Source organism: Rosa chinensis, chromosome 2 (assembly GCF_002994745.2).
Source record: "Rosa chinensis cultivar Old Blush chromosome 2, RchiOBHm-V2, whole genome shotgun sequence".
NCBI classification, from domain to species: domain Eukaryota; kingdom Viridiplantae; phylum Streptophyta; class Magnoliopsida; order Rosales; family Rosaceae; genus Rosa; species Rosa chinensis.
In genome coordinates, this window is record NC_037089.1 from 22,920,208 (window position 1) to 22,933,666 (window position 13,459).

The window sequence follows — 13,459 nt, forward strand, 5'->3', positions numbered from 1 at the left end:
ACATCCGACATTAATCAGACCGTCACCGTCAACTACTGCCAACGAGGTAGCAAAGCTCATTGCAACATCATCAATAGAGCTCATCATAACAGAGATAGATGCAGAGAACGACTACTGAGGATTTTCTTAGGGTTAACTCACAGAGAGCAGCTACTTATGATTTCCTCTTCTTTTTTTTGGCATTATCACTTACATAGTATAATCATGTTATTTCAGCTCGTTTTGAGATAATCACAAGCATCATAAAACATAAGCCCAGTTTGGGGTGACTTAATGTATATACAAATATGCTTGACAATTGACGAATAAGCTAATCAGCAAACTGTGTTTGGGAAGATGCTGCTTTTATAAGCTAAAAACTATAGCTATTTATTCTTTAAGCAAAAAATATCTTATCGTCACTCAATTGTAACTCATTCGACATGTAACTCACCTATATACTTTTGAAAAATATTACTTTGGTAATTCAACTTACACTATGCCAAAAAGGCCTTCAGACGACAGAACTGTTATGTTGTCTGAACTAACCAAAATATGTCATCTAGTACCGTGTAGTGTCTTGGGGGTATCAGTCTGTCGTCTGATATTATCTTGTGTCGTCTGATGAGTTTTGCATTTTGGGACAATTGTGATCTGTATCTTTAAAAGCAGTAACACAACAGTTTTGTGTTGTATGAGAAACAAAACAACCACAGTCTTTTGTAAATTATGTTGTGTGAAGCATATTTGCAAGACAGATTTATGTCGTTTGAGGTTATTAACACAACAAATATTTGTGGTCTGAATATAAAAGAGACCACAAATTGTAGGTCTTTTATATTGTCTTTGGTTAAGTCTAACCACACTTATTTGTTGTTGTTATATGCTTTAGCCAACATTTTCTTCTAACTTCTATTGTTGTTTTTCCATTTAGACTACAATTTTCTGTTGTACCAACGCCAAAATGACACTAGACTTCTAATTGGTTTTTGCGTTGTTTTTGTACAGCTCCAACCATACATTTTGGTGTGGTTTTGTTGTAGCTTGCAATTTGATATAACACACATTAGTAGTCCCCTGTTACAATTGGTATGCATGTATTCTAGAAATTAAAATTGTCCATTCATGAAAGTATGAAACCATAAAATCCACATCCAAAATCATTCATTGCAATTTTCATTAATCCACCATTGTCTTATGTACACAAACCTAATCATGAACATCAGTTCAAAATGACCCATATCTACTAATAATCTAGATCTGCAAACAAGTCCAAATGCTTAATGAAGGAAGAATTTCTACTAGACACAAGTTAATAAAGAACTAGCTAGCTGTACTGTTGTACCAGTTTCACAATCTGATCGAATGGAATCACCCGAATCATAGAAGTGGTCATGTAAGAGGAGGCTTTCCAGAATTGAATCGGCGTCTTCCTCACCTGGATATGCTATCAAAGTAGTGTGTTAAATATGGTAAAACTGAAGCAATCCGAATATAAACCACACAAAATGATATGGTACAGTCCTCTAACCATGTTCTTGAATAGCTCTGGCAACCATTTTTTGAGAAAATCCCATGCTAACAAAATGACCAAAAACTTTTGTATTGGAAGGTCCTAGAGATGAGCTCCTCTATTGGAGGAAAAAACAAAGGAATTGCATGTTCAGAATCAAATGTATACTATATCTCTGTCTAAATATCATGCGTGCTTCTGAATGTATACTTTTGTGCATATTTATCTTGTATCATTTATATGTTTGGAAGTTCATCAAAGCCATAAAAATTAATAAGACAAAAGAGGATTATAGTGTGCACATGGGAAACCAAATTAGTCAATACAGCAAGAAGGCATGGTAAAAGTAAAGAAGAAAAAGAGTGGTCATATGAATTCCAGGAAACAGAGTCCTTCAGTTTGCTAGGAAAGCATTTCATCTAGGCTCAAATGAAACCTACCACACTATAGATTCATTTCATTGATCTCAAAACATTTTCAAGTCTTAAAGCCACATAGAATTCGTCGCACTATTTAATAAGCTTACTTAAATTTAACAAAAATCACATAAGAAAACAATTACCTCCCCAGGGCCCAGATTAGCTGAAGAAGAAGATAAAGTGAAATTTTCAATCTCGTCAAGCTCATCTTCAGTATCCCAGTCAACATTATTTCCATTTACCCCATTTGTATTTCCATCCTGAAAAGGTTGTGTACACAAATGAGCAAAAAAAAAAAAGTATATGGACTTGCAAATACTAGATTTGAAAGACTAGAGCCAAAAAAGGCTAGAAAGTTTCCAACACATTACAATTCCACCATTTACATTAACTAACCATCATCAAGCACTCCACTATAGAAGAACATCAACAAGTTTCTTTTTCTTTCCTTTTCTAACCTCTTTATTTATTTATTTATTTTTTGGTGAAATTTTTTTAACCTATTCTAAGGTCTGTTAATCACACCAATTCAGTAAAGTCAATGAAGAGTCGGTAACTAAATGTTAATCAGGGACGAAAATATGGATATAAAATTCAAACAGAAAAGAAGTACCATGTCTTTAAAATGTTATGGTCACCCGCGCAAAGGTTTGAAAGCTGTCCAAGTAAAACATAGAAGGAATAAGTGCCAAACAAAGGCAAACTTTAATCATAAAGGCAATAAATAATTTAATTCCCCAACATAGAAAGCTTTTTATGAAAAGAACAACTAGGAATATATAATTCATGGCAACTATTATAAAGATATTACTTGAAGATTGAAGATGTATGGAAGCACAGAGCTGAGGGAAGGACGACTAAATGATGCCATTTAGGCTGTGGCATACAGATAATTTCATATGTAATTGATGACAGAAGCTTACAAAGGTGCTCAAGCAAGATCACTCTCTGGCCTGAAATATATCTCCCCGAGCAGTTTTGTTGCATAGATTTTTTAAAAATAAGCATAGTCAAAACGAAGGAACCATAAATGATTATATCATCTTTAACACAAAATCTGTAAATACATATCACATAACAATTCCTCAGTTAGAAAAACCGTATACAGACACAAAGTAACCCAAAATCCAGTGTGTGAATTCATCAAGTGCACTGATTACCATCACAGGAAAACATTCTTGCTCTCTTATGATTCATGGCCAACCAGTAAGATTATATATATGTTAGATCTATTCCGTTATTCTATGTTACGCATAAGATGTGTCCATCATTAATTTTACTATCACCATCACCATCATCTCATGCAAGAGTACAAATCATAATTTCGTAAACTACCTGGCAATGACTATGGTTAGGGACTTGCTTTATACAAACAGTAGACCTCAAAAGGTACGCATACTAGAATTTTCACAATCTCATTTGTGAGCATGGTTAATTTAAGGGTTAAATACTGTTTACTCCCTGAACTTTCAGGGAAAAAACAGTTCAGTCACTGCCTTTTCAATTTCACACGTTTACTCCCTCATCTCTCAACTTTGGACCAATAGGTCCAATTTGTTATTCTCCGACCAAAAATGTCTATTCTACCCTCAAATTTTTTAATTAATTAATTAATTTTTTTTGAAAAGATTTTTTTCTCTTTTGTTTTGTTTTTTTTTCCTTTTTTTGATTGAGCAGATGAAGAGAGGTTTTGTGTTTCGGATTGATTTGGTCGCTTTAGAAATTTTGATGTTGAAGGAGAAGAGAGGTAAAAGAAGAAGAGATAAACAGAAAAGGAAAAAAAAAGATAAAAAAAAATTAAGAAAAAGAAAAAAGATGAACTGAGGGTATAATAGACATTTTAATAGAGTTTTTTGACGGAATGGACCTATTGGTTTAAAATTGAGAGACGAGGGAGTAAACGTGTGAAATTGAAAAGGCAGGGACTGAACTGTTTTTTCCTTGAAAGTTCAAGGAGTAAATAGTATTTAACCCTTAATTTAAATATGCATACTAGAAAATATATATACTAGAAGATAGTATGCCAAAGAAGAAAACTATATAGTAGAAGACGAAGGAAATAATTTGTGCAAGAGAAGACCAAGTATGCCATGTAGACAAGTCTAAACTAGCTCCTTCTTCATGAGGCGATAACTTTTTTTTAGAAGGAACAACAACATTTTCTATATGTATTATACCATAAATACATGAGTTTCAACAACCAGTGACATGTTTCCTTTGAAGTACTACTCTTGCTTTGATCCAAGAAAGGACCATGAAGTTCAATGGTACAAGAAGTAGAATGTAAATAGAAGTAGAGAGACCAAGGCCAAGAAAACGCATGTTATTTTCCAGATACCCATTTTTAGTAAAAACAAACAAGGCCAACCAATAATCAACAACCTAATGTATCATGCCAGGTTACTTCACAACTTTTTTGTTATGTCATGCCAGGGGACCTCAAAAGGTAGAAGAGAAGAAGAAAAGGTCATTCATATTTAAGTTATAAAACCAAAAACCACACAAAAGAGAACAAAACAAACCACTACATACGGAACACTATTGGTATGGCTTTGTGGACTTTGGTGTTTCTCACCCTCTCTATAACCTCAGAAAATGCTAAATTAAATGCTTAAAGCTTTGCCAAAACAAAATGAAACGGGAAGAGAAAACAAGCTTTAGAAAATTAACCATAGGAAATGTAGTAGCAATGGATCTCTATAGTTAGTTCCTAAAGTTGTAGCCTTCGCAGTAGCTAAAAGGCAGAATGATGAACATTGTTATGGATGGATCTAAGTCCACAACTCCTAGATGTATAAGCGAGTACAACTGCTTTAAAATCCAGGAAAATATGGTCGGGCGGGCCAATACTATGATTCGAATTTGATACAAATAAACATGCCCATGCGGAAACTAAAATCAAACAATGAAAACTTGCATAAATAGCAACCATAGAAAACTAAGACCCATTTGTGCAATAATACCGAAACATCAAAAGATTGAAAAGCACATACAAGAACTACCTCATAGGCAACCCAAAGAAATAATCACAGAGCAAAGCACAGAGAACAAAAGTAACAAAAGGAAAACGTCCGCAACAAAGATCATACAAACACAAAGAACAAGTAGAAATATAACAAAAGTTCTAAAGCAAAGAGACATTGAGAAAAACCTTAATCTTACTGCAGGTTATGTTACAACATGGCACACAGCACCCAAGAACAAAGATGTTGGACATTGACCCTTGTAGTTAAACTGAACCTTAACTTGTTGCTTGCTACCAAGATTCTTGATTAACACAACTACATAATAACATGGCTTGCAAAAACAGATCAATCAAGAGAAGGAACACTGAAATCCCTTCTTTTATATGTTCATTAAAATTGTTGATGGATGCTACTCTGGTAACTGCAAATTCCTAACAAGGTATATGTAAGTACGTCTCTCTTTGACGCTTGTAATGTACAGCTAGAGTGAAAGGCACTTTGCCTATGTAGCTGCCTACCTAGCTAGCGTAGCTATGGCGTCACAAAATTACTTGTGCCAAGTGAAAGAACAAATATGTGGCACCAATATTAACTGAGGTTCTGAGAAGTGGCACAAAGTATCTAATGCAACAATGTATTCAAACATCGGCCACTAAGGTACAGTGCTTAATTTATGGTCTAAGATTGCCTCTAAGCTTTAAACATTCAGTTACATATACATATTCTAAAATTCTCTCTCCTATCCTGAAACATTATAAAAATTCGATCAAAGTACTGACATATACATATTATGATAGCCAAAGAAAAGTAATGCTCAGTAATGGGTCATGAACATGAATGTAAAACTTTATTTATATAGGCATACACAGGTTACAAACACAGACCTACAAACCAAACCACATTGAGTAAAGAGGTTGTAGAGATAATATCAGTGACTGAACCAATGACGGTTTCTATTCGCAATTACTGAAAGAAAATCGATTCCAATTGAATAGAAAGACTGAAATAGAGTTGAGAGCTTCTTCTTCTCTTTCTCGTTCTCTGTGAAGAAGAAGAAGGCGCTTAGCTTCTCAAACACATTACAGATACCTCAAACACAATCCCCAATACCCAAAAACACAACCCAGAAAACTCAGAACAAGTCTCATATCCCAGAAACAAATACAAGCTAGCAGCCCAATCACATCAAATTTGATAAACAAAAGCATAGGAAGAAATTGAAAAACTATCAAGTATAATAAACACATAACCATAGATCGCCCAAATTAGAGAGCGAGAAACGCAAAACTCAACCATACAACCCTAGATTCCAAAGAGAAACACAAGCACAGAGTGTAGAACAAACTTGAGAATCAGCGATTCAAGGATAGGAATTCACGAGAAATCAAGGTGGTCCGATCACGTTGCTGTGGTTTTAGGAACTTCAAAGTTACGCCTAAGGAGGTGGAACTCATACAAGGGATTCTCGTTAATAAAGATCCCTCCTAATATCCTTCTCTTAAAATCCCAGGTCATTCATGTACCTCTGAAGTTTTTTGCCAGAGGGATATTAGAATCCCCGCGAAAAGTCATCTCCCTCCATATAGTCCCTTATCCAAACACAGCCTAAGTGATTCACTTCAGATTCATGGAGAGACCAAGACAAGAGTCACTGAATGCCGCCGTTTCGCTGCCGTCGACAGTGAAGGAGGTTGAGAGTTAGAGAGAGAGAGGTCTGGGTTTTCAGTAATTGGAACACCGAACAATGTTCGTCATTTTGATGAGGATAAGAGGAAAAGTAAAATCTAATCACCCCAACCCTAAATAGAAGGAAAACCTAATCGAAATCAAATCCTAAAATCAAAACTAAGAAGAGGGAGACACTAAGAAGAAGAATCGAGAGAGCGAGAAGACGAAGGAGAGAGTGAGAATCGAGATCTGAGAGAGCTGAGTGAGAAAGAGAGAGGCTAGTTTTTGAGGTTTTCAGTTTCGCGAGTTCTAGGTCTAGCTGAGATAGCTGATCGAGTGAGAAGGACAGAAAATAACTTAATTGCGAGGGATCTATGTAAAAAAGCATGTACAAGTCAAAATAACTTGGAAAATTTTCAAACAAGCTCCACACTCAGACGACATTTAAATGTTGTCTAAATGTCATAACATTTTCTGGTCAACTAGAGTTCGGCTATTTGAGAGGGAAAAATACCTGATCAAATTTTGGATATCCCTCCACATTTGAGATAGGAAATCATCATCTTTTACAACAACATAAATGTGTTGTCTGAATGTTGACCATTTTTTCAAATTGAACGAGTATGGTTTTAGTCTATATTCAGACAAAAAAAAAAATTATGTCGTCTGAAAAACTCAGACGACAAAAAACAATACTTCTGTCGTCTGAAGGACTTTTTGGCATAGTGTTAGAATCTATCTTACACTTTGATAATTTGTTATGTACTTTCATTGAAATCATCACATGTGTCTAAATACATATCAAATTATCAAAGTGTAAGATTACTTTGGATTAGTTGTGCTGAGTGTGTTGAGAATATGAATTTCACATGTGGGAAAATGATGACCTTACCTATGAGTTTATAAAGATTTGGGTTAACTCCATCTCTTACCAATTAATTCTGGTTGTGAAACCTAGATTACTTTATCTAGTATCAGAGCGGGTTATCCCACGTGTGCATGTCCTGTAACAACAGGTATTTGTATCACCTAATATAAGTTGTCCACGTGCATGAATTGAAAATTCTCCACAAGTGCGCTGTGTGTGTTGAGAATCCCACTGTGGGAAATTGAGGACATTGCCAATAAGTTTATATGGAATTGTAAATTAATTTTAATTGTGAAGTCCAAATTATTTTATCAATATGGTATGGTTGTTAGGTGATAGGAGCATAATTATGCTATGATAATGTTGTTAATTCCCATATTTACTTTGTTAGTTTATCTTATTTTCTGGTTAATTTAGTTGTTTTTATGTTTATTAGGTTTTCCAACGCAAGGAAAGAAATAAGAGCAAAAGGAAGGAGATATGTGCAAATAATGGAGAATTGTGGACTCTTGATGAATCAAGGAAGCTTAAGGCAACATGAAGAAAAAGATATTCAGCAATTAATTCTCTTGGCTGCTCCGATTGGATAGAATGATGTCAATGAATCCTAAATCAATCAGAACATTAATCAAGGAGCTTACCGTTGAAGCCAAGGAGTTAGAGTCCCAAAAGGAAAGAAGAAAAGGGTTACAAACTGAATAAAATCTCTCCTTGGACACGGAAGAAACCTACCATCTCACATACAAAGAAGCATAGACGCACAAGAGCTTGAGAGGAAGCAAGACTGCAAAACCACACCAGAAACGATTGATTGTTGGAATTCCCGAGATCGATCGTTGATCCGTATTTTCCAATTTTCTGAATTTTGTTGTCTTCTTTCTCCATGAACTCCTTTGTGTTTTTGATTCCCATTATGTGTAACTAAATTCCCAGTAGTTAGGGGGCAGTTGAAGCCCCTAGACATGATCCACAACATGCTTTGACATTCAATTTGTTTTCCAATTAATAAAGTTGAGGTTTTGTTTACCAATTTCTCATTGATGAATTCAATGTTTGTATGCTTTGGAGGCCTACTTAGTATGCATGCTAGGGTTCTAATACTTTGATTGTTTGATGCCCGGATCAATAGTTGGATTCCTCAAATTGTCTGGAGAAGTAATTGGTAGTTTTCACTAGCAAATAAACAAAACCCTAGGTTTAGCAAGGCTCTAAGTTATTTGCGATGCCTAGTGATTGCTCAAACTCTTTTCAAACTTAATGATCTCTGCATGTTTAATCTAATAAACGTACCTTTAGGTTGCATTGTTTGGGAATAGTCTAGGTGTAGAGCGCTTCCTGCCTAGCGTACAAGTAAGAAAGAGTAATAGGTTGTGCTCAAGCGTACCGAGCCAATCTGAGTGTCTTCAACTAAGTTAATTGGTAGTAAATTGGACAAAGTGTGTTGTGTGTGATTGTTGGGGGTGGATACTTCCTTCCTAGCTAGTTTCATTATCTTGATCTCAACCATTCTCAAATAAGCTTTTCTTTATTTTACGTTCTGTTCTCTGTTTTCCCATATTTATTTAATATAGCAATTCAACTCCAAAATTCACCAAATTTTGTGTGCTCGACGCCTTGTGTGTCTAGTACGTCTCTATAATTTTTCGTATTTTTATGGGTTGTTTTGGTTAGTTTATTAGTTTATTTTTCGACTGCTGTTCAGTAGGAACTGCAGTCACATTTTGTGACTTTTGTTGAAGCTTTTAGTTTAACTTAATCCCCTGCGGGAGACCCTTATTCTCATATATTACAATCGACATATTTGCAGGAGAATAAGGAAAATCAATAGCTTTAAATTTAGCTATCATTAGGTATGATGAAGTCTCTTTTTAAATACAAATTTTACATGAGTGAGTTTGGTTGCTGTAAATGTGTTATCAATTATCTCAGGAGGAATCTAGTTTTGTTCTTGACCACGCCACTACTTCCTTGATTATCTTTATCAGTGTTGGGGTGTTGTTGGTGTTTTGCGGGCTTGGTGGTGTTGATGTCTTATTTCTTTTGTTTGTTTTAGTTTTCTTTTGGTCTGTTGTGATTAGGTTGGACGCCGGCTAGATAATGGTTTTGCTATTGAAGTAAAGCTACGGTATGCTAAGTCATTATTATTGTCTCACCCTAGTCGGATCGTTTTATGGCTTCAGCAAACCAAAAGGCCTACTACACTGATACTTGAACAAAAGACATTTTTTTTATAAGAAAGAAGATGGAAAAACCTCTACAACTTTATGGTTTTCATTTTTCAAGGACCAACAATATGTTTATAGATTAACATTTTTTTAATAGAAATGTTAATAAACAATTGAGAATGTACAACAATTAGTCTATGAGTTAAATTTAAAACTTTTCATTTACAAAGTAAACAATAATGTCACTAAATAACCTAGTGTTGGAGGTTACATTTTGGGGAAAATGTCAATTTACCTAAATTTAAGCTACACTAACCCCACTTACCCAAACATCTTATGAGATTGCTCACTTACCCAATAAATTACATATCTTTTGCCATAATATCCAATTAAGTATATTTTTATTGTTTTTTGTTTATTTTTAGGACAATTTTGCCCTCTTCCTCTTTGTCACATAGAGAGAGAGAGAGAGAGAAGTCATTGGAGACTTCACCGGATTTCGGTGACAGGAGACAGGAGTCCCACTGTTGGTTACCGGAATCCGATGATCGGCCGCCAGAGTCCTGTTTCTGGTGATCAGATTCTGGTGACCGACCGCCAAATTTCGGTCACTGGAGTCACGTTTTATTACCCCCCAACAATACCCAATAAACTTTTTATTGCCTCCTAATAAAATGTTTATTGTCCCCAATAAAAAGTTTATTGGGGGGTAATAAACTAAGTTTATTGCCCCTCAATAAAAGCCAATAAAAAAAATATTGAGTTCCCAGTAAAAACTACAGTTGCACATAAGAATCAAAGGATAACAAGGAAAGAATTGTACAAAATTTAAAGTTTCAAGCCACATATAGAAATAGGTAAATTCCCAAAGCCTATGGTATCCTCCTTGGTGCTATTCTGCACCATGCTTAATTTCAAATATATTTTGACTGTGATAATTAACAATAGTTCCACTACATAGTAAACTCACAAACTATCATATACTAAACCCTGCTTCATATAACTTTGTACAGACCCTGTAACTAAGCAAGAATGAAAATAATATTTGGGTGCCACCCAAGCTCACAAAGAAAGCAAGGATAAATGAACGACACACCTTCCCATACTCCTCAAACTGTGATCTACTTTCCCTTCCACGGCAATCTTGCCTTGATTTGCCTAAAAAAAAAAACGCACATGCGAATAAAGTCTTTCGACTTGTTCATAGAATAACTCTTCGGCTTCATCCTAGCCTCAGTCGCAGCAACCTCCATTTTGAATTGATTGCAAATTTCAAAGTCGTAAGTAAGGATTGAAATATCTGTGATATTTCTGATATATTTCCCGATAACTCCATTTTTCGACGGACCGATATATCTTAGGGGGTTAATATCTTATCTTCTACCGCTTCCCCCGAAATTTCTCTGACATCATCAAATATCCCCGATATATTAGATATTTAGGATATATCCCTGATAAAGTGAAGAAATATCTGTAAAATATAATGAAAAAAATGAATAAAAAATAGAAAAAACTCAGTAATTCTCTAAATGCAAATATGTCTAAAGAGAGATCTCCTTAAGAGAAATTTGGGTGAGGAGAATTCAGGTGTGGAGAAATACCCTCAAGGTGATTATGTGTGAGAAGTAATTCTCTACATACAAATTTGTGTGAGGAGAGATCTCCTCGAAGGCTCAAAATGAATATGGGTGAGGGGAAATCTCCTCAAATCTCCTCAAAGAGAATTTGGGTGAGAAGTATATATTTGGCTATGAGCTCAAATGAATCTCATGAAGACAACAATCAATTTGGCTATGACGTTTATGGATATAATCAATATGGAGAAGTACATGATCAGTCATCTAGTTAGATTTATCCTTATTATTACCTTGTCAGGGAAACAGTCGGCAACTCTAAAGAAATCTATAACTATTATGTTCATCACTACAATTCGTACTATATGGGTCATATGTCTTGGTCTGATTATTGCATTTTCTGTACACCAGTGAGCGGCTTTTTAACCACCTAGAGTCTCTTTTTGGATGTAGATGAAGTTGGCATTCACATGTATTTATATGTAATTCCAATAAATTGACTTTGTAAAAAACGAGATATTTTCTTTTATATCCCTAATATTTCAGATATCTCCCTTTTTCAAAGTTCCGATAGATATGTAGATACATATATTTTAATCCTTAGCCGTCGTAACTCGTAAGCACCAGAGAATAGAAATTGAGAACAAGTATGTACTTCAAAAACAAATTCAGTCACAAACAAAATCCCTAGGAAACTAAAATCTAGGCTGTGTAATTCTCCATTCTTATTTCAATGCAGCTTTCATCCTAATCATCTAAACAGTAGAGAACTTCGACAGATCAAATTGCAATGCAAATTAGTGTTTTGCTGAAGAACACAGAGCCAACAAAACTGCAATCTTTCTAATACTCGCTCTAATTCAATAAAATCTGTGAAGAACTAAAAGATTGAGAGAAGAACATGATCGAATTGAGAGAAGTAGCGAATACCTGCACAGAGGAGGTCTTATCGGTTTCGAGCGGATCAAGGGAGAGGGCTACTTTGGCGAAGGGGTGAGGATCGGAGGAAGGGTGCGAGTTCCAAGACTTGGCCACCGTCTGCGGTAGCTTCATCAGCCACACCAGCTTATCGGCTTTCGCAGTATCCAAGCTTTTGCTACCGTAATGGTCCTCCTCCGTCTTCACCTCCTTCGCCACGTGGTCGTCCTCTGACTTGACTCTCTTCGACGACGGCTTCTCCTCCATATCTGAGCTTGTTGGAGCTTGATTGACCATAATTCAACTCGAGTTACCGCGAAGTCAAATTTGGCTACTTCCGGTCAGAGTCCGGCAAGGACTCGAAGCGATTTGAATTTCGGGTCGGAGCATTTGACTCCGCCGGGAGGAGAAATCGGAGAGGGGAGAAGAGAGAGAGAGAGAGAGAGAGAGAGAGAGGAGAAAGAGAAGAGAGAGAGTCTGTGATTTGGATCGAGGAATAGAGAGAGGTGGTTTAAGAGTCAGAGTGGCAGAGTTGTAATTTATTAATTGGTATATTGTAAGATTGTAATTTCGCACTTAAATGGAGTAAATAGGCACATAAATCTTTTATCGGAGTAAGTGGGTTCCGGTTGCATCAAATTTAGGTATTTGATCAGGAACGCTAGATTTTATTTGGTCAGCCAATCAATTGAGCTTGTTTCGTAAGCCCTCACCTTCGGCTCATTGATTACGGGTTGTTTACTAGGATAGTTTTGGTGTTTTTTTTTTTTTTTTTGAAAATTACACACAAGTGTCAGTTTGAAACTTAAATTAATTATAAGGCCACCAAAGTTTTATTGTACACATAAGGCCACTTGTATGTTTAAATTATTTATACCCTGACAATTTTACCCTTCGTGTAAGAAAAAGATATGTCTGGCCAAAACAAAAAGAAACCCTCTCTCTCTCTCTCTTCCCCGATCTCTCTTCTTCTTCTCCTCCCTATGCAATCACCGGAAAGCCACCATCTCTCATCACCGTCACCATCAATTGAACCACAACACAAACCCGACCAAAGCCCAGCCACCCCATCGTCGATTAAGGCTCCGGCCATCCTTTCAAGATGAAGATTATCTGATCTGATCTGATCGGTGTCTTCGATATCGCCGCGTCGTTCAACTCCGGCGACCTTGCTCTCCTCATTGAGATACGAGGTCGTTGGTGTCCTCTAATTCAGCCTGAGAGGATTCCAGATCGGTGTCCGACTAATCGCCTGCTCTTCTTCTTCTTGGAAATTGGGTCCGGCCACCGGGCAAGGTCCTCCAGGCGATTTCTGAGTCCTCTGAGAAGATCCTGCGTGCGTGAGGACGTACGTGAACGAATTGGCGCGGCTGGGTTTAGTCGGAGTCC

At 36.2% G+C, this 13,459-nt stretch overlaps 1 protein-coding gene across 3 annotated transcripts; it reads right to left on the reverse strand.

Moving 5' to 3' along the window:
* Nucleotides 1–1,133: 1,133 nt before the first annotated feature.
* Nucleotides 1,134–12,566, reverse strand: LOC112186348. Of its 3 annotated transcripts, XM_040513147.1 has the most exons (4): nt 12,083–12,566; nt 2,055–2,171; nt 1,511–1,610; nt 1,134–1,426 (listed from the first exon to the last, which is right to left on the reverse strand). In XM_040513147.1, the coding sequence occupies exons 1-4, from the start codon at nt 12,365–12,367 to the stop codon at nt 1,281–1,283; spliced, it is 648 nt and encodes a 215-aa protein (XP_040369081.1). In that variant the 5' UTR covers nt 12,368–12,566; the 3' UTR covers nt 1,134–1,280. The 3 variants fall into 3 exon arrangements, with proteins under 3 accessions (XP_040369081.1, XP_040369083.1, XP_040369082.1); XM_040513149.1 differs by lacking the exon at nt 1,511–1,610 and having other exon boundaries at nt 1,134–1,417; XM_040513148.1 differs by lacking the exon at nt 1,511–1,610.
* Nucleotides 12,567–13,459: the final 893 nt, after the last annotated feature.